The sequence below is a fragment of the Physeter macrocephalus genome, chromosome 8, assembly GCF_002837175.3.
Source record: "Physeter macrocephalus isolate SW-GA chromosome 8, ASM283717v5, whole genome shotgun sequence".
Taxonomy (NCBI): Eukaryota; Metazoa; Chordata; class Mammalia; order Artiodactyla; family Physeteridae; genus Physeter; species Physeter macrocephalus.
The window spans coordinates 48,600,470-48,621,369 of NC_041221.1; the positions used below are offsets into that span (position 1 = coordinate 48,600,470).

The 20,900-nt window shown below is 34.8% G+C and overlaps 1 protein-coding gene across 7 annotated transcripts in view; it reads right to left on the bottom strand.

Annotated features, from left to right (window-relative positions):
- The window catches only part of RICTOR (RPTOR independent companion of MTOR complex 2), a 124,511-nt gene that overhangs the window by 74,422 nt on the left and 29,189 nt on the right, over positions 1-20,900 (bottom strand). For all 7 annotated transcript variants that reach the window (XM_007108191.4, XM_007108189.4, XM_055086529.1 and 4 more), the window contains exons 3-5: positions 17,879-17,976; positions 3,630-3,694; positions 2,658-2,789 (exon numbers count right to left, since the gene is read on the bottom strand). In XM_007108191.4, the coding sequence (XP_007108253.1) occupies positions 2,658-2,789; positions 3,630-3,694; positions 17,879-17,976 (295 nt within the window). The remainder of the gene's footprint in view (positions 1-2,657; positions 2,790-3,629; positions 3,695-17,878; positions 17,977-20,900) is intronic.

Consider the following 20,900-nt stretch of genomic DNA (forward strand, 5'->3'; position numbering starts at 1 on the left):
AAAGCAAAAAAAAAAAAATATATATATATATATATATATATATATAAAGCAAGAACTGACAGGGGGACTTCCCTGGTGGCGCAGTAGTTAAGAATCCGCCTGCCAATGCAGGCGACACGGGTTCAAGCTCTAGTCTGGGAAGATCCCACATGCCGCAGAGCAACTAAACCCATGTGCTACAACTACTGAAGCCCTCGTGCCTTAAAGCCCGCGCACTGCAACTACTGACCCTATGTGCTGCAACTACTGAAGCCCACATGCCTAGAGCCCATGCTCCGCAACAAGAGAAGCTACCGCAATGAAGAGTAGCCCCCGCTCGCCGCAACTAGAGAAAGCCCATGTGGAGCAACAAAGACCCAACGCAGCCAAAATAAAAAAAAATTGAGTCCATAATATTAAAACTTCCTAAAAAAGAAAACCCCAGGGCCAGATTCGCCGGTGAACTCTACTAATCATGTAAGGTAAAAAGCAGTATCTTACATAAGTTCTTACATAAATTCTTCTAGAGAATATAAAAAGAGGGCAACATTTCCTTAGTTGTTTTGTAAACATACTCTTGATACCAAAAACAAAAAGAATATTAGAACAATGGAAAAATATAGGCCAATACCTCTCATAAATATAACTGCAAAAATTTTTCCACGGAATATTAGCAAACCCAATACAGTTACATGTAAAATAAAAAGACATCACTAAAAAGTGGTGTTTACTTCAGGAACGCAAACAAGGAATATAAAGAAATCCACTAAGAGTCTACAGCAAGTATCATAAATAATGGCAAAATACTGAACACTTTCAACTTAAGTTCAGGAGCAAAACATAGTTATCCAATTACCATTTCTAGTCAGTGCAATATTCTAACCAGTGCGATATGGTGAGGAAAAGAAAAATATAAGGATTGGGAAGGAAGAAATAAAAGGGTCATCATTTGCAATTAATGCTAATGTACATAGAAACTCTAAAATAACCTTAAAAACAATTAGAATTAAAAAGTGAATTTAGTCAGATCACCGAGATAAGAATATACAAAAACAAAACATAAAACCCTACAATTATTTTTCTATATATTAGCAGCAAAAACTGTGAAAAAGAAAAATTTTAATTACATTAATACTATATCATCTAATACATGCCTTAGGATAAACCTAACAAATATGTGCAAGACCTCTCTGCATAGAAAACTACAAAATGTTGAGAGAAATTAAAGTTCCAAATAAATTAAAGGTTTGGAAGATTCGATATTATTACGATATCAATTCACCCCAAATTCACACAGAGCTTCAATGTAATTACTATTGATATCCCAGAAAGTTTTATGGAAATGGACAAGTTGATTTTCTAAAATTCACATGGAAATACAGAACCCAAAATAGAAGAAAAGCTGGAGGATTTATACTAATACATATCAACACTTATTGTCAAGCTGCAGTCATTTAAAACAGGGAGAAAATGGAGCAAGAATAGACAAACAGACCAAACAAAGAGAATAGGGAAAGCAAAAACAGATCCATACTTATCAGTTACCTGACTTACAACAAAAATGAAACTAATTTAGACATGAAAGGAGAATCTTTTCACTAAATGCCTCTAATATTTACTGGATATTGATAAAAATAAATTGTGACCTGACACCTATTTCAACATATACGGAATAAAACCTTTAGAAGAAAAAACAGAATATTATCGTCCAAAGAGACCAAAAACATTAACTATAAAATAAAAGACTGCTATATTGGATTTTATTAATTAAGAAGAGTAAGAAGACAAGGTAGACTGACTTTGAGAAGATATTCTCAATACATATACTCGAAAGGAATCATATCCAGAAGACATCAAGAACTCCTACACAAAAAGATAGACAATCCAGTTTACAAATGAGCAAAAGACAAAGAGGATATCCAAACAGTCAGCAAGCAAATGAAAGGGAAACAGAAATTAAAACCACAATGAAACTCACAATGAAAACCACAGCAGAAAAGGGTAAAATTAAAAACTGAAAAGAGCAAATGATGATGAGGATGTGGAGGGATTGGAACGCTCAAACATTTCTGGTAGGAGTGTAAATCAGTACAATCACTTTGGAAAACTGTTTGGCAGTAACTACTAAAGTTAAATATACATAAAACTTATCACCCAGCAATTCCACTCCTACATATATACCTAAAAGAAATGAGTGCACACGTCCACCAACAGACTTGTGCAAGAATGTTCAGGGCAGCTTTATTCAAAATAGCCAAACACTGACAACAACCAAGAAAAAAATCAACAGAATGGATTAAATAAATTGTGCTCTATTCACAACATAAAATACTACACAGAATTTTTTTTTTAAATCAACGTGGACAAATCTCACAGATAACACTGAGGAAAGAAAAGAGTAATGTATACTTCCAATATACGACATTCAAGAATAGGAAAAACTAGGATGAAAAAAGTCAGAGTAATGTTTACTACTGACTGGGGACACAAGGGAACTTGATTGGGATGCTGAAAATGTTCCGTATCTTATTCAGGATAATAGGGTACTTGGTTGTATCTACCTGTAAAAATTATCAGGCTTTACACTAAAAACCTGTATACTTTATGGTAGGTATGCTAAAACTTAATACACAATTTTAAAAAACATATAAAAACATAGGGAGCTCTAAGAAAATTACCTGGCTATTAAATAGTCCACTTTCAATTTTAGCACCTTCTGCAGAATACTGGAGTCTTGGATGAGATACCGAAGAGCTCGTAGCCCTGCTGCCCGCACTTCTTTTGCTTCATTCAATAAAGCTAACCGCAAGCTATATGAAAACAAACAAAAAATCTTGCTGCATGAGTTTCAAATACACATAAAACTATGGTACCAAATCCTTCTTCAGTTGAAATAAACAAAGCTACTAGTCATTTTACATATATAAAAATCATTCACTGTAAGCCATGGAACTTCACTAATGTTATTTTTTAATTTTTGCCTCCTTGGTATATTCCTACCAATCAAGAAAATGTTAAGAGGTCTGTTCTACCTTCTGTAGTTTATTTTATATAAACAGTGGGAAATTAAATATGCCTTTTTCAAGCTGTATCACATATACCTCTACAGTCTATCCCCCTCTATCTACCTACTTGTTTCACTTCTCCCAAAGAATCATTGGTTTAAACCAATAAATAAAAATACTTTATAATGACAGTAGGAAGAAACTACTTATACCAATTTTAAACGATGCCAAAACGATGGCTATGAAACTGTAACATTACGCCTCTCGTGGGCTTGAGCAAATCAAGTTTGTCATAAACACACTGTGTCTTAGGTGAGATCTAGAGATAACTGTACAGGTTCTTCTTGCTCTTGGGAATAGTATGAGAACTTTTATTCTGCGATTTAACTTAAAAGTTTAGACTGTAGAAGTCCAGGTACTTTTCAACATTAGCTTTGGTTCTTTATATTTGATAATTACAAAATATCAGTAAGAACAACAGGATAACAGTTAAAAATGTTGGAGATCCTGAATTTTTCTAACATTCAAACAACTGTTTCTATAAAATCAAAACAAGGTGTTATACTCTATTTTTAGTTTAAAATTACTAAAACTGAAATTACTAAAATCCAGAAGGGATGAGGAAGGCAACTGAATTATACTTACCAAATTATGATATCCTCATAGTTAAAACCCAGTTTTTCTTCATTGAGGCCAATATCACAAAGCAGCTGTCAGAAAAACAAAACAAGTATGCATAAACATAAGCATGTATTTTTGCTTATTTACATACATTACTTTTTTAGACTGAAAAAAAAAGGTATTTTTCTCTAATAAAATTTTGAAAAATATGATTCTACTGTCTGAGTATGATTTATTTCTATCATCTTATCGTTCATTTGACCTGACAGTTCTAGGTTTCTTGCCTTTGTATGAATTAACCAGCTGTTTTTTATTATTCTTTTTTCCCCCTCCATACTCTTACTGTTTTAAAAACCATTCCTGGGACTTCCCTGGTGGTCCAGTGGTAAAGAATCTGCCTTGCAATGCAGGGGACATGGGTTCGATCTCTGGTCAGGGGACTAAGATCCCACATGCCGTGGGGCAACTAAGCCTGCATGCCACAACCACTGAGCTCACGCACCTCAACTAGAGCCCGCATGCTGCAAACTACAGAGCCCACGCACCACAACCACAGAAGAGAAAACCCACATGCCACAGCTAGAGAGAGAAGCCTGCGCGCTGGAACAAAAGATCCCGCAGGCCTCAATGAAGATCCCACATGCTGCAACTAAGACCCGACGCAGCCAAAAATAAATAAAATAAATAAATAATAAATTAAGCTATTAAAAAAAACTATTCTTTTAGTGGTTACCATAGAGATTACATGCATTTTTGACTTATTACAGTCTAACAGAAATTACTACTTTACCATGTTCTCAATAATATGAGACTCTAATACTTCAACTCCATTTACTCCTCTCACCTTTCACTTTTTGTTTTTTCTATCTTTTAAGCTCCATAAGACATTATTTTTGTTTTTAGTTAATATTTAATCGATATCAATTTATATTTACTCTCAAATTCACCACTTCCATTATTCTTCACTCCAGTGGTACCTTTATGGGATGTTCTCTCTTCTGCCTAAAGAATCCTCAGTTCATTTTGTTGATCTGTTTTATTGGTATCTTCATTTGTTTTATAGCCAAGGTTGCTGGCAATGGATTTTTTTGGGTTTTGTTTGCCCAGAAATGATTTTTTTCCACTTACGTTTCTGGAGGACATTTTGCTGGATTTATATAAATTGTTAGGTTTGCTCTTTTCTTAAAACAATTTCAAGATGGCTTCCATTGTTTGTTGAGAAGTCTGATATGAGTCTTACTGTTGGCTCCTTTGAAGGTCTTACCCTTTTTTTCAGACTCCTTTCAAGATTTTTTTATCTTTGATTTCAGCACTCTTGCTGTTCAAGGGTGGTTTCATTTGCATCCCTGCTTAGGGAAAACAGAAATTTCCGAATCTCTAGGTTGATATATTTTATCAGTTTTAGAAAATTCTGTCTCTCTTCAAAAGTAGTTTTGCCCAATTCTCTCTCCTCTTTTTCTGGTAATTCAAATGTTCGATCTTTTTGTGTATACCTCAAATCTCTAAGTCCTCTTTTCTGTTTTCTCCTTTCTCTTTTTTTTCTGTCGTCCAGCTGGGTATTTCCTATTTATTTACCTTCTGATAAGTCTAATCTTCTATTATACCTATCTAGTGAATTTTTAATTTTACATATTGTGTTTCCATTTAACTTTGCACACATCCAATATCATAATGAAAAAAATCTTCATTTTTCACCTATTTTCTCCATAGTTTCCTCTATTTTCTTGATATATTAACTACATTTAAAATATTTAAAGTGCTTATCATCTAAATGGATATAAATGATGTAGATAATCTCTGAGTCTGTTTTTATTATCTGTTTTTCCCTTTGTTCTGGTCATGTAGTCCTGTCTTTTGGTGGATCCTATCTTTGGACATAAAAACTTGCAGAGATTCCTGACTACGTTATCTTTCTCCACAAAGGGTTCATCCTTCTCTTTGTCAGACCAATGGACAACGGTGAGTCCATATTAGGCTGCTGCCCTGGTAATACTCAGTCTACCTCTGGTTTTTCCCTCAGGTTTCAACTGAAAGCTTGTTGTTCAAGGGACCAATCTCAAGAGGATGACACGTCTCATTTTTGTTTTATAAAAACACTAGAAGTCCACCCTGATTTTCAAAGATTTTCTGCTTAGGATTTTATATTTCTCATCCCAGGATTCAACAAATAAATGTACTGAAGGGAGAATCTCCTTTTACTTGATTTCTCCCATTGATGGTCTCCATCAAAAGCTCTGTGCTGTTTTTCCCATGTTTCAGCAATAGTACTCCTGGGACTACAGTCTAAATTTTTAGCTTCCTGTCCACATTCCACATTAGCCAGTATCCCCCAGGTAAATGTTGCTAGAGAAGTTAGATAATCTCCACAAGATTCTCTCTTCTCTGAAGTCTTGGTTCCTACCTCCCTTACAGCCAGAGCAGTTGCCTGATGCCTTCTAACAGGCTTTCCTTTTTTTTTTTTTTTTTTAATTAAGAATACTGATCTAATACTAGCTATTTGCATCCCACCTGGATGACAACATATCACGTTGATCTAGTCTGAGTTTTGAAAACTGACTTTTATATAAAAGTTACATAAAGCTTCTCAAGTTATTTATTGGGCCTAACTGAAAAGGATTAAAGAGAAAGTTGATCATTTCATTAACATGAATGATCAGAAGGGTCTTCAAGTGCTATTATTACTCTTTCTCAGTATGAAGTTAAGAAGTTAAAAACCAACCAAAGTGACCAGCACATCTGCCTCTGTGAAAAGCACAATACTGTAGCAAAAAACTAATGATATAAACTCACTGTTCTATTGGTAGGATCCTTGTAAAACTTCCTGTCCAATTTCTTCTTCAGAGGCAAAAAAAAAAAAAAAAAAACAACAGGGTAGGGGATAGGAATACAGGAACCCTCAGATACTGTAACATTTTCATAGCAGGGGAAAAGACTATAAAAATGATCACTTTATGTGGCAGGAAACTGCTGTGTAAATAGGTAAATAGGCAAAACAAGCTAAAAAGCTTTCCTTCACAGGCCTTTATCCAAAATGATTATACTGGTATTCCTATAAATTCCTTAAAATTCTGAAATATGATAAAGAAGGTTTAGAGTGTCAAAGAGTATGAAAAAATTTTTATTTATTGTTTTTATTGTGTTTTGTTATACAATGTTGTAAGTACTTAAATACTGAGAAGGATGAGATTTTTTATACATATGTATATCAACAGAACTAACACACCATTGTAAAGCAATTATACTCCAATAAAGAAGTTTAAAAAATAATAATAATAATGTAAGATTTCCTAAGCTTTGGGACAAGACAGGAAATTTTCTATACCTCTAGAAAACCAATGGCATACCTAAAATTAAAAGTTAAATAACATATTAGTCAAAAATATTTGGAAAAACATAATAGGCAAAAGATTTAGGCCCTGTATTTGTTTGCTAGGGCTGCTGTAACAAACACAGCAAATTTGGTGGCTTGTAACACAGAAATTTATTTTCTCATGATTTTGGATGCTAGAAGTCCAATATCAAAGTGTCCTGACAGTTTCTTTATTCTGAGGGCCTCCTCACTCCTTGGCCTGTAGATGTCTATCATCTCTCTGTGTGTCTTCACATGATCTTTCCTCTATGTGTGTCTGTGTCTTTATCTTTTCTTATCAGTACATCAGTCATATTGGATTAGGGACCACTCATATAATTCCATTTTACCTTAATTACCTCTTTAATGGAATTATCTCCAAATACAGACACATTCTGAGGTACTGGGATAGAACTTCAACAAACAAACTTGGGGGGAGGGGGCAGAGGATGGAGCACAATTTAGCTCATAACATTCCACCCTCACAGCAAAGTAATATGGGCAGGACCTTATAATGTGAAGGTCTAAACAAACTGCAGAAAGATTTATCAGAAGAGGCAAATAACATGCACAAAGAATTTACTGAAGAAATAAAACTGATAAATAAACATGACATATTTCCTATTTCCTAAAATCTGAATCAAATACATTGTAAAATGCCATTAAAATAAAGCTTACCAAACTGGCAAGAAACTGTTTTTTTGTTTTTTGTTTTTTTTTGTGGTACGCGGGCCTCTCACTGTTGTGGCCTCTCCCCTTGCGGAGCACAGGCTCCGGACGCGCAGGCTCAGCGGCCATGGCTCATGGGCCTAGCCGCTCCGCGGCATGTGGGATCTTCCCGGACCGGGGCACGAACACGTGTCCCCTGCATCGGCAGGCAGACTCTCAACCACTGCGCCACCAGGGAAGCCCCAAGAAACTGTTTTTTAACATGATTATACCAGATAAGAAAATACACTGTTGATGAAATTATAAACTAAACACATATTGTAAAATAAATTGGAAAAATGCACCCAAATCAGAACCTGCTTTTGGTGATTTATATTAATAATTTAAAATATAAAGTAGGTTCAAGCACAAGATCCTTATGACATAATTTACAATAATAAGGAACTAGAAACAAAATGCTCATAAAGGAGGAAACTTATGCAGATGTTACTATTACATAATACTGAAACACAAGGAATAACCTGCATAATGTACTGGTGAGTTAGGGAAAATATTCTAAAAGATATACATTTTTAAAAAAATATACATTTTTAAAGTACATTTTTAAAGAAGTCTATACATCAACATTTTAACATAAAAAAATGGAAGTACACTAATAAGGACCTGCTGCATTAAAAAAATAAATAAAATTCTAAATAAATAAATAAATAATGAAAAAATTCTGAAGTACAATCATAGGTGATTATTCTCCTTTCTGTGCTTTTCTGTATTTTATAAATGTTTACAATGAATATCTATTACTTACCTAATCTGGGAAGGGTTATACATACAGTACAGTATTCATAAATAGTAACAGAAGTAGCATTTATTGACTATTAATCTTGTCAACCCTAGAAAGTAAGTAGTATTTTGGTAAATAAAGACTACTGAGGCTAGAGATGGTAATATGACTTCCAAACACCACAAAGCTATTAAGTGGTAAAGCCAGAAATCAAACCAAACCAGTCTAAGTCCAGAGCCCAGTGAAATGTGACTGTACTTTAGTATTAAAATTACCTACATGGGAAAAGAAAAAACAAGAAGAGCAAAAAAAATTTACATGGGGGAAGGGGGTGGATTTAAAAATAGAATTAACTGAACATTACCATCTTATTTCATTTCTCCAGCCTCAAAAATGGTATGAATCAAGAGTCTGGAGAACCACACTCTGGCTATAAACACATAAAATGAGTAAGTGAATTTAGTATTTTTTTTTCCCAGAACAGCTAACTAAAAACACACATACAAATATTGCCCATTTCAAAGGATTAAAACACAAAAAGAACCTTATCACTACACTACTAAAAATAATTTAGTATTCATTTGAGATTCCCCAGATATTTCAGATAACTAGCACTGTCACTATATGGCATCATATATTAATGAAAAAGAAAAATAAAAGGACTCCTTAACATGGTGTTATCACTTAGACCTTGGAGGTATTCTAATTCATAAACTTAAAAAAAATTCTAAGCTTCATTTTTCTATTATTAACATATAAGATACTGTGCTTTTAAAATGGGAGAAATGTTGCTTTCTTAAAACAACTCCATTTCTAAAAAGGCAGTGCTTCCATTCTTCTGCTACAGTTTGTTAATAAAATGAAATGCTTTGAAACGTAGAAGTATAAAAAAATCTTACCCTGTCAAGGGTTAGTTTCTCCCCTAAGTATTGTACTTGGTTCTCTTTTCCTGCATTTTCTTTTTCACACTTACTAGATATCCTTGCAGAAAACTATAGATTCAGAGAAACATAATTTCAAAATTACTCCCCTTCTCAAACCACAAAATGTATAACTGTTCACTATTTAACATTTGCTAGAATTAGCAGTTTTGTTGAAAAGGTAAAAATTTTTTCAAAGTTATTATTATGATTTCCAAAAACCACACACAATTTGGAAATTATTTAGAAAGGAGTTTCATTTTCTGCTACCTAATATAAATGTATTTGAACTGCAAGAAATGTTTCTGAGAAAAATGTCCACTCAGTTGGAAACTGGAAAATCACCAGTAACAACTAAAAAACATTTTGCAATGAAACACAGCATATTAGTCATAATCATCTGCCTATTTTCCAGGGACAGTAAGATATTAGGACTATGCTTTCAATGGTGGCTAAATTGTGCTGTCATATTGCTTACAGAATTATAGAAGAGGGTCTTACTAATCAGTCTTAAATGAAAATATCCCTTTTGAATTAGAATTATCCCAAGTAGAGACTAAATTTTCTATATGTAAATAATTCACACATATCAGGAATAAGAAATCAGAGAAGGGCTTCCGTGGTGGCGCAGCAGTTGAGAATCTACCTGCCAATGCAGGGGACACGGGTTCGAGCCCTGGTCTGAGAAGATCCCACATGCCGCGGAGCAACTAGGCCCGTGAGCCACAACTACTGAGCCCGCGTGTCTGGAGCCTGTGCTCCACAACAAGAGGCCGCGATAGTGAGTGGCCCCCGCTTGCCGCAACTAGAGAAAGATCTCGCACAGAAACAAAGACCCAACACAGCCAAAGATAAATAAATAAAGATTTAATTAAAAAAAAAAAAAGAAATCAGAGAAGACATTGATAAGATTCTAAATTTTCGATTATCAAAGACACATTACTCTTTCACTGTTAATCACCAGGAGTTCATCTATTGTTAAGCTTCAAAATATTAGGAATAAGAATAAATTATTTTAATAAAAAATGTTTGTAGTGACTGACTCACTACCTTACTAATCTACTGATTTAAATAAACAAACCCTACAAATCCAACCCTTTAACTTTTTTTTTTTTAACATCTTTATTGGCATATAATTGCTTTACAATGGTGTGTTAGTTTCTGCTTTATAACAAAGTGAATCAGTTATACATATATCCCCATATCTCTTCCCTCTTGCATCTCCCCCCCTCCCACCCCCCCCCTATCCCGATCTCCCTGTGCTATGCGGCTGCTTCCCACTAGCTATCTATTTTACATCTGGTAGTGTATATATGTCCACGCCACTCTCTCACTTTGTCCCAGCTTACCCTAACCCCCTCCCATATCCTCAAGTCCATTCTCTAGTAGGTCTCCGTCTTTATTCCGTCTTGCCCGTAAGTTCTTCATGACCATTTCTGTTCGTTTGTTTTTTAGATTCCATATATATGTGTTAACATACGGTATTGGTTTTTCTCTTTCTGACTTACTTCACTCTATGACAGACTCTAGGTCCATCCACCTCACTATAAATAACTCAATTTCGTTTCTTTCTATGGCTGAGTAATATTCCATTGTATATATGTGCCACATCTTCTTTATCCATTCACCTGTTGATGGACACTTAGTTTGCTTCCATGTCCTGGCTATTGTAAACAGAGCTGCAATGAACATTGTGGTCCATGACTCTTTATGAATTATGGTTTTCTCAGGGTATACGCCCAGTAGTGGGATTGCTGGTTGTTTGTTTTTTTGATATTGAGGTGAAACCCTTTAACTCTTAACTCTGGGAGAGAGATAGGCAGAAATAGCAAGAAGAACGCTGAACTGGTAAATTTAAACAATGGTAATCTCATCCTGCCTCAACTACTGACTGAATTACTAATTAACCTTCAATCATTAGGTAGCAATTTCTTCAATTCTATCTTATAACAATGCCTGCCCTACCACATAGGTTTGTGAATATTAAGAATAAATTACTGTTGATGCTTAGAAATCATTAAAGACCTTTCAAAATGTTAAGAATTAGCATCCTAACAGTCACTTAAAATGCTAAATTATTAGACATCACATATTTCACTGGAGTTCAGTCACTCCCCACCACATGTGTTTTTATGACTATCAGTCACAATACCTAGCTTAATGTCACTAAATAGGACCAGAGTTCAGGTAGTGTTTTTTTGTTTTTTTGTTTTTTTTTTTTTTGGTGGTACGTGGGCCTCTCACTGTTGTGGCCTCTCCCGTTGCGGAGCACAGGCTCCGGACGCGCAGGCTCAGCGGCCATGGCTCACGGGCCTAGCCGCTCCGCGGCATGTGGGATCTTCCCGGACTGGGACACGAACCCGTTTCCCCTGCATCGGCAGGCGGACTCTCAACCACTGCGCCACCAGGGAAGCCCCATGTAGAAGTTTTAAGAGAGGGCTACCCTCTCCTTTTATGACTGAAAGCTATAAAGATGATGTATCTTAGTCATATGGAAAGCGTTTGAGAATGAAGCTAACCTAAAAGAAAAGAGCTGAGAAATGGAGAGACAGAATGCAATTAACATTTTTTCAACCCCTAGGTCATTCTGCCTGAAATTAAGACCTGACACGTGGTCTTCCTCATCATAAGAGTAAATAACTTCCTTTTATTGCTACTTTAGCTCAGGTGAATTAGGTTTGTTACATTTGTTACTTATAAACCAACTTAAGCATTCAATATCATCAGAAGTCTGCAATTCTTTTATGAGCATAACTATTAAATTTAATTTTTTTAATATAAACAAAACAAATACTGTTACGTAATATCTTATTTTTAAATGGGGTATGGGGCTTCCCTGGAAGTCCAGTGGTTAAGACTCCGCGCTTCCACTGCAGGCGGCACTGGTTCGATACCTGGTTGGGGAACTAAGATCCTGCATTCCGCGTAGCATGGCCAAAAAATAATATGAATGAATGAATGAATGAGGTAAAGGTTTTGATAACATATCACTGGTATATTTTGCCTATTAAAATCCATGTGCAACATCAACCTATTTGTTATCATTAATCCATAGAACTTTCTTACAAATACTAAAATAATAAAAGGGGGCTATCAATATTATATTCTGACCAAGTTAAAATAGAAGTCTAAACCATCTCTAGGTAATAAAAATGTCTGAGCTGTTTATTAAAATTATTAACTTTAAAAAATATATAATGATCAGTTAAAACTGGGCAGTTAAATGCTATTCCCATTTTACTTATATGGCTCTGAAGGTTAACTAAACAGTTCTCCTCAATGAGCAACAGAAAGAATAATCCAAACTTCAAAAAAATCTTATCACAAATTAGAATTCCACAGCATAGTCTTTTCAGAAGGCAATTTATAAGTAGGTTTTAAAATACAAAGTACAAATGCTCTTGGCTAAATAATTACACTTTTAAAATTCTATTCTACACAAGACAGTACACAAGGGTGTTACTAATGCATTAATTTAAAATGCAAAAAGGAGGAAAAACTTCTATTTTCTAACGATGGAATGATTAAATAAATTACGGTGTATGTATTACGCATATGTATGTATACTTGGATGCACATACATATGGATGGATATGCACACACACATAAATCTATCAACACACATATGCAGCTACTAAAAAGTAGATCTACATTTATAGAAAAGGACTATGATATATTGGAAAGTGGAAAAAACACAAACTACAAATCAATAAATCTCAAGATCTTATTGAAAAAAACCTTTATGTATACATATAACAAATGGTAAATAAACTGAGCATTAGACACTTCGTTTTGTTTAGCTTATTTAATTCTCACAACTCACTGAAATACACACACACACACACACACACACACACACACATATTTATAATTATACCAGAGAAGAATAAATACTTTCTAGTGGTTACCTGTAAGGAACGGTATTTTTGTCAGGATAAGGAGGTGGATGGGAAGGAGATGAGAGAGAGGAATTTCACTTTTTACCATATACTGTTTAGTACCATTTAAATTTTTATATTTAACTTATATAATTTTGAAGTTTTTAAAAACAGAACAAAATAAAGATTCCTTTGGAGCTTTTAATATATGAGATTAAATATAGGAAAAGAGAACTTTAAAATGTAAAAGAGCTAAAACATTTTCATCTTTAAAAACAGGTCTTTAGATTATGAGCATGTTGTCAGTTTTAAAAATAGAATACTAAGATTATATTCATCAGCAGCCTGTTATACACAATACTTTATCTAGTGAAATGATGTCAGAAGGCAAGCATGGGTGTGTGACATTCACATGGTTCTAGGATCACAACACTAGCACCCTCTCTTCATACCTTAAAAGGAGGTTTAATTCTGTAGATAAAGGCCACCCTCTACAACATTTTAGCCCCATTGATCTACTAAATTAACTTAATCCTAGTTTGTTTTGTTACTTAATAACAAAAAAAATGCTAGTACAACAAAAACTCTTATTTAAACTGCAAAATCATCCCAATGTAATACAATACCTTTAATTAAACACTTGATATGTGCCAGGATTTGGGGAAGAGAGGGATTAAGAGTAAAAAATTAAATACATATTTCTTACATTTAATAAACTTAGTTTAATAAGAGTCACACACAATAAATAATAATGATAACAAAAGAGCAGATAAAATTTAGTAGACACATATATAACCTATTATAGGAACACAGTGAAAGGTGACCAACTAACTCCTGTCTAACCGGTCTCCTGGAATCATAATCCTGTTTCTTATTTTCTTATTCTATAGAGCTATTCTTAGAAATTTCTAAGAATTTATAAATTTTACTCTGTAAGTTAATGAACTTACAGATTTTAAAAGAATACCAGCTCTGTAAATATTTATTACCGTAGCTCACTAACAAAATGGAATTCAAAGACACGTTATATTATGATTAAATTCAATAAGCATTTATTTTGTGCTAGGTATTTGGAGAAATTTTATAATAAAACCTACAGACCTTTACTTATCACCTAGGGGATGACTGTCCCCTAGGAAACATTCGGCAATGCTTTGAGACATTTTTGCTTGTGACAACTGGTGGAGGTGTGCTACTGGTATCTAGTGGGTAGAGGCAAGGGATGCAGCTAAACACACTACAATGAACAAGACAGCTTCCCAAAACAAATAATTATCTGGCCCAATATACCAATGTTGCTCATGTTGAAAAACCCTGTTACAGTAACAGCTTACCAACCTGCAACTCAAACTATTAAGCAGACTCACCTTTTTAGAATCAACAAAAATTCCTGAAAAGTGGCAAAAAATGCAAAAGAAAACAAAAAACAAACCCTAGGTTGTAAGGCATTACCTGTTACGGAGTATATATTATGTACCAGGCACTGTACTGACACCTTGCTTCTAATTGCAGCAAAATTCTCTGAGTAACGAAATCTGCCCAAGACTGCCTTGTTAGGGTCAGAGCTGGGCTGTAAGACCCCATTTACTTGATCTGAAGTTCATGCTTTCCTCACTGTATCACCAGGCAGCCAAGTGAGTTTTTATCAAGTCTCATGTTCATGGATTTTACTAATTGAACAGCCCCTCACACCCTGACCCAAGGTTTAGTCCCTCATATTGTAGAAAAATTCCAGTAAGTATGTTTAAATAATTTAAAACAGCAATATAAGAGGGCTGCTACAAGCCCTTTTCAGAGAGAAATATGAAAACTATAAACAAAGGATATGGCAAAACAAAAAACAAACAAGAATACGAAAAGCTCAAAAGCCTAGGGCCTTCATTACAGAGATGCATCATTCTATACAGTGGTATGACGGCGGAAGAGAAGGAGAGAAGAAACAGAAGGAAGGAGGAATAGGGGAAGCGGATAGGGAAGAGTGAAGAGAGAGGAGATGAAGCAGGGAAGGAGGTAAAAGGGGAGGAGGAGAGTAGAGGGAAGGAGAAACAGGAGAAGAGACTGGGAGAACACAAATCAAGGAGAGACCAAGTAGAGGGAACAACTTAGTGAAATACTATGGGAAAAATTCAAAAAAACAAAGAAATGGAGGAGGGAAAAAGGGAGAGAGGGCAACTGAGCTTAACCCTAGAGAAACTGGGATCTAGATAGAAATAAATGGAGAATAGACAAGGGAAAAAGAAAGGTGTCCAACAGATTCCTAGAAATAGATGTTTAAACCACTCCTATTCCAAAAAGTTCTGTGTGTACACTGTCCATTATGGTTAGTAGTTACTAGCCACACACAGGTGGCTGTGAGCATGGAAATATGGCTAGCCTGAATTGAGATGTGCTATAAGCATAACATACACACTTGATTTCAAAGATTTAGCATGAAAAAATATTAAATATCTCATTAATATTTTATACTAATTACATAAAATGATAATAATGTGGATATACTGGACTAATGAAAATATATATTAAAAATAATTTCACATTTCCTTTTACTTTTTTTTAGTGTGGCTACTAGAAATTTAAAATTACGTATGTGGCTCACATATATTTCTACTGCATAGTGCTGCTGTAGATTTTTAAGATTGCTTTAGTACCCATTCTGGTGCCAAAGAGGAGTAACAGAAATCATTGCCATTCTTACATTCATTCCAAACTTTCAGAATCCCAGTTGTCAAGAGATGCGGAACTACATATCTAGATGTCAACCTGATTGTGACAGGAACCATGAGTTCAAACAAGACAAAAACCTCTACTAATTGTTTTTAACAGTTAAATCTAGGCAAGTGGTAAGATGTATTATTATTAGGGTTGGGTGAAGAATGATGACATAAAACTGGGAAATTTAATAGAGGGAGTGAATCCAGGAGATGCCATTTGCAACTGTGGAACAACTCTAGGTCTTAAAAACTTGGTATTATCTGACTAGCACACTGAAGAAATGTATTTGAAGACTTTCATTACATTGATAAAAATGAAAATATACACAGGGATTTTTTTTAACTTCTTTATTGGAGTATAATTGCTTTACAATGGTGTGTTACTTTCTGCTGTATAACAAAGTGAATCAGCTATACATATACATATATCCCCATATTTCCTCCCTCTTGCGTCTCCCTTACCCTTCCCCCTCCCCGTATCCTCAAGTCCATTCTCTAGTAGGTCTGTGTCACAGGGATATTTTTGAAAACCCCTTCACAAGCACTCATTCAGTGTTTTTGAAAATTGTTTTTAAAAAAAATCACTTTGTCATCCCTCATACAAAATAATTTTCTCATCTGTTATATAAAAATAAAATGCCAGAATATTTCAAAGTTTCACTAAGAAAAAATAAATGCATATGTATGTTTCCCTAACTATGAAAAGAAAAAAAACTAATCTATTTTGTAAATATTTATCACACAACACCATATTGAAAAAAACAACTTGGTTACATAGTGACTATATTCTCGTCCCCTTCTATTTCTATGAAATAAAATAAAATCCAAGCCACAGTCCAACTACCAGGTAGCAAAGAACTAAACATTTTGGAAGGATTAAAACAGTGCCGCTCAAACTTTAATGTACACCCAAATTCACCTGAGATATTCATTAAAATGTAGATTCTCATTCGGGTTGGGTCAGAAACTATACATATCAAACAAGCTCCAAGGTGACACCAATGCTGCTGGTCTATGGATCACACTTTGAGTAGTAAGGGGTTAGAACAAACAATTATTCCTACATTTAAAATGTACAACAGGGAACTATACTCAGTATTTTGTAATAGCCTATAAGTGAAAGGAATCTGAAAAAGAATACATATATATGTGTATGCATACATATGTAATCTGAACCACTGTGCTGCACACCTGAAACTAACATGACATTATAAATCAACTCTACTTCAACAAAAATTTAAAAATAAAAACATAAAATGTATAACAGTTTATATTTAGTAAACTAGAAAGGGAAAAAAATTTTCCCAAAGAAGCAAAATGCTCTCTATTTATGGCATCACCTCAAATAACAGGCATTTTAGTGTTTCCAAGAGTTGGCTGTCCAGCATTACCAGGCTCAAAAGCACACCAATCCATCTATCAAACTTGGGAATTCTTGGCTGCTAACAGAGATCAAGTCAATATTTACCTGGGAAAAGGGCCCCTACATCTATCTTGAGCTCTAACTGAGAACCAGATAATGGGAATAGAGCATTAGGCAAAGAGAGGAAGCTGTAATATATCTCTGGAAATTATTACACCTATGAAAAGCAACACACACGTACTTATGTACAAACATATTTATCCTATAGTATCACATAAAAATGAATATTAAAAGGCAAAAGAAATACATCCTTCTGTGAATAATAGTGGAGATTGAATTATGGACTTCTCGGTGTTTTTTGTTCTTTATTCGCTTCTGAACCTACCAAATTCTTTACAACAAGCATATAATGCTTCCCATTATTCAAATATACTTTTAAATTTAAAAACATATGACAAAAATCCATGAGAAGCAGCAGAGGAAAGCACTAATACTGAAGGAATAGTCAAGAATTTCTTGTTAATGGTGGTTAAGAAGCATCTAATAAGTACAATAAGGAAAAAAGAATTTAAGATGGTAATATAAAGAGTGAAGTTACTTACCTTAGTAAAGTTATTCAGATGGCCTAGCTTTCTCATATTTGATACTCCTTGCAATTTGGCCACATTTTGGAGAATCTCCCTTAAGTTATCAGAAGGTTCTAGAACAGACAAAAGAAATTTAACATAGTTTTAAAAGAGTATTTTCTTAACCAAACACACAAACCGTGTAGTATTAAAACTTCACAACTTTGGCTCTTGTTTTCTTTAAAGTGTTACACTCTCTCTCAAATCTATCTACTTAGGAGACTTCTAAGTATGTGGATGACTCACTGAATGACCTTCACATCTCTACTCCACTTATACCTATGGTGCAACTCTGTGTATCATCACCTGGAATTATTCAACCACTCATTCTTAAATTTCAACCCCAACCCCAAGCACAACTTTCACTTCTGGCCACAATGTACTGACACAATAGTAACAGGCACCAACAATACGGTCCTATTTGAATCAACCAAAAAACTGAACAAAATATATAAAATGATAGTTCAAGACACTGGACATCAAGAAGTAAAGAAAAATAATCCCTGAGAAATGAGAAATAAACAAGCATGTTCTACAACTGCCCCAGCTTACTGTCTTTAGAGAGTTTCCAGGCCTTGGTGCTGAGAGGAGAAACCCAGACAAACTGTCTGAGTTGAAAAGACAGAGCTCAGAGTTCAAGGAGACCAAAAAGTGTCAGAGAAGAGAGCACTGCACAGAGAGAGAACACTGGACATCTGCAAAGGGATCCCTTCTGTAGTCAATATAGCAATGATTGGTGCACATTTGTGAGGAAATTACCACTCGAAAGCATTAAAGGGATGAGTACCTTGTGTTCACACAGGACAGGGAGCAGTGCTTGTTCCTAATGGCCATATTGAAAACCTTAATAGTGCATGGGGCACTGGTTAGAGTATTCAGAAAAGTCTTGGCTTAGTGGTGGGGAACAATCAGATATAGACTAAACATTTCTTTGATCCCACCTAACAAATCTCCAAAGCAAGACTTGAAAGAATTAAACTGTCTCCAAGTGACTAAAATGTGTCTCAGACCAAAGCTCTAGAAGAATCATAAGTACAGAAAAAATAGGGAACACCTAATGAAGCAAAATTTACAATGATTAGCATCCAAATATCATCAGACATACAAAGAAGCAAAGTCATACTATGACTCATAGTAAGCAGAAAAATTAATCAACTGAAAATGACCCAAAACTGAATTGTTAGAATCAGCAGAAAAGGACATTAAAACAGTTTTTATAACTGTAGTCTGTATGTTCAAAAACTTAGGGAGAGGCATGAAAAAGTGTAAAAAGCACTCAAATTGAATTTCTGGAGATGAAAACTACAATGTCTCAGATGTAAATATACTGGATGGGAATAAAAGCATAATGGCTTTTATAGAAAGTAAGAATTGTGAATTTGAACACAAAGCAATAAAAATTATCCAAAATGTAACACAAAGGGAACAAAAAATAAATGAAAAGACTATCAGTGAACTATGGAGCTTCAAGCAGCCTAACACAATTACGATATGTGTAACTGGAGTCCTCAAAGGAAAAAACTAGGTGATAGAAGAATTAACTGAAGAAATAACAGATGAAAACTTTCCAAATTTGATCAAAATAAGCCAATAAATCCAAGAAGCTCAATCAACCCCAAGCACAAGAAACAGGACTAAAACTAGACCAAGGCACATCATAATCAAATTGCTCAAAACCACTGGTAGAGAAAAATCTTAAAAGCGACCAGATTTAAAAAAAGACAAGTTACATACAGAGGAATAAGAAGAATGACAAATTTCTCGTGGAAAACAGGCAAATGAGAATACAGTGGAGCAACATCTTGAAAATACTGAAAGAGGGACTTCCCTGGTGGTCTAGTGGTTAAGAATCCGCCTTCCAGTGCAGGGGACATGGGTTCGCTCCCTGGTCCCTGGGTTCCCTGGGGAACCAAGATGCCGCAGGGCAACTAAGCCTGCATGCTCTAGAGCCCACGCACCACAACTAGAGAGCCCTGCGCACCGCAACTAGATAGAAGACCATGTGCCACAACAAAGAGCCCACACACCACAACTAGAGAGCCCACGGACTCTAGAGCCCGCACACCGCAACTACAAGGAAGCCCGCGTGCTATGAAGATCCCACGTGCCGCAACTAAGACTCAATGCAGCAGGTATAAATAAATAAATTTTTTTTAAAAGGCTCATCTATATAACAGGGCACTACGCTGTGATTAATGACCTTGTGTGAGATTATTTCAAAAAAAAAAAATACTGAAAGAAAAAAAAAAAGCTTTTAAAATGTAAAAACCATTCTTAGCTCACTTGTTTTACAAAAACGGGCCAAAGCCAGAAATTGCCCTGCGGTTGGTAGTCTGCCAACCCCTGGAATAGAGTGTCAATATTCCTCAAGCTATTTTTCTATTAATATATTCAGCATCCTATTTGCCTTAAACAAAAGCACAATCTAAGGAAGAAAAAAAACCTGTCACATTACTGATATTTTAGTTTAAGAGCCATTATGCCTTCCTTTGAGATATTTAGATGTTAACACAGAACTAATGGGTTATTTGTTTTGAATTAGTCTTTTCCTCAGCAAATGAAACTGGTCACATTGTTCTATAAATTTAGCTTGCATCTGCCTACATTCCGCCATTCTGTTATACTCAGTGTAAGCCATGACAACCACAAATTGGTTAGTGTCAAACCACTAAGCATATTACATAACTCAGTTATTTCCAATCACTTTGAAATTACTACATACTCAGATCATTCATTTGATTTCAGAGCATTTCCTACAAATTTTGGATTTTTTTTTTTTAAACTCCAATGAAATTCGATCTACTTTTAAATGGTTTAGGGTATGTCTTTAAAATTAGTGACTCTTTTAGGTTGCCTTAAATAGGGAATGAAAACAGCTCACCACTGGGTGGGATCAGAGCTCATTAAAAAAAACTGCAAGGGACCATGAATAGATCACTGCTAGTATTCAGTAATATCTTTTTGTTATAAATGGTATCTGTTTGGAGACATTACGGAA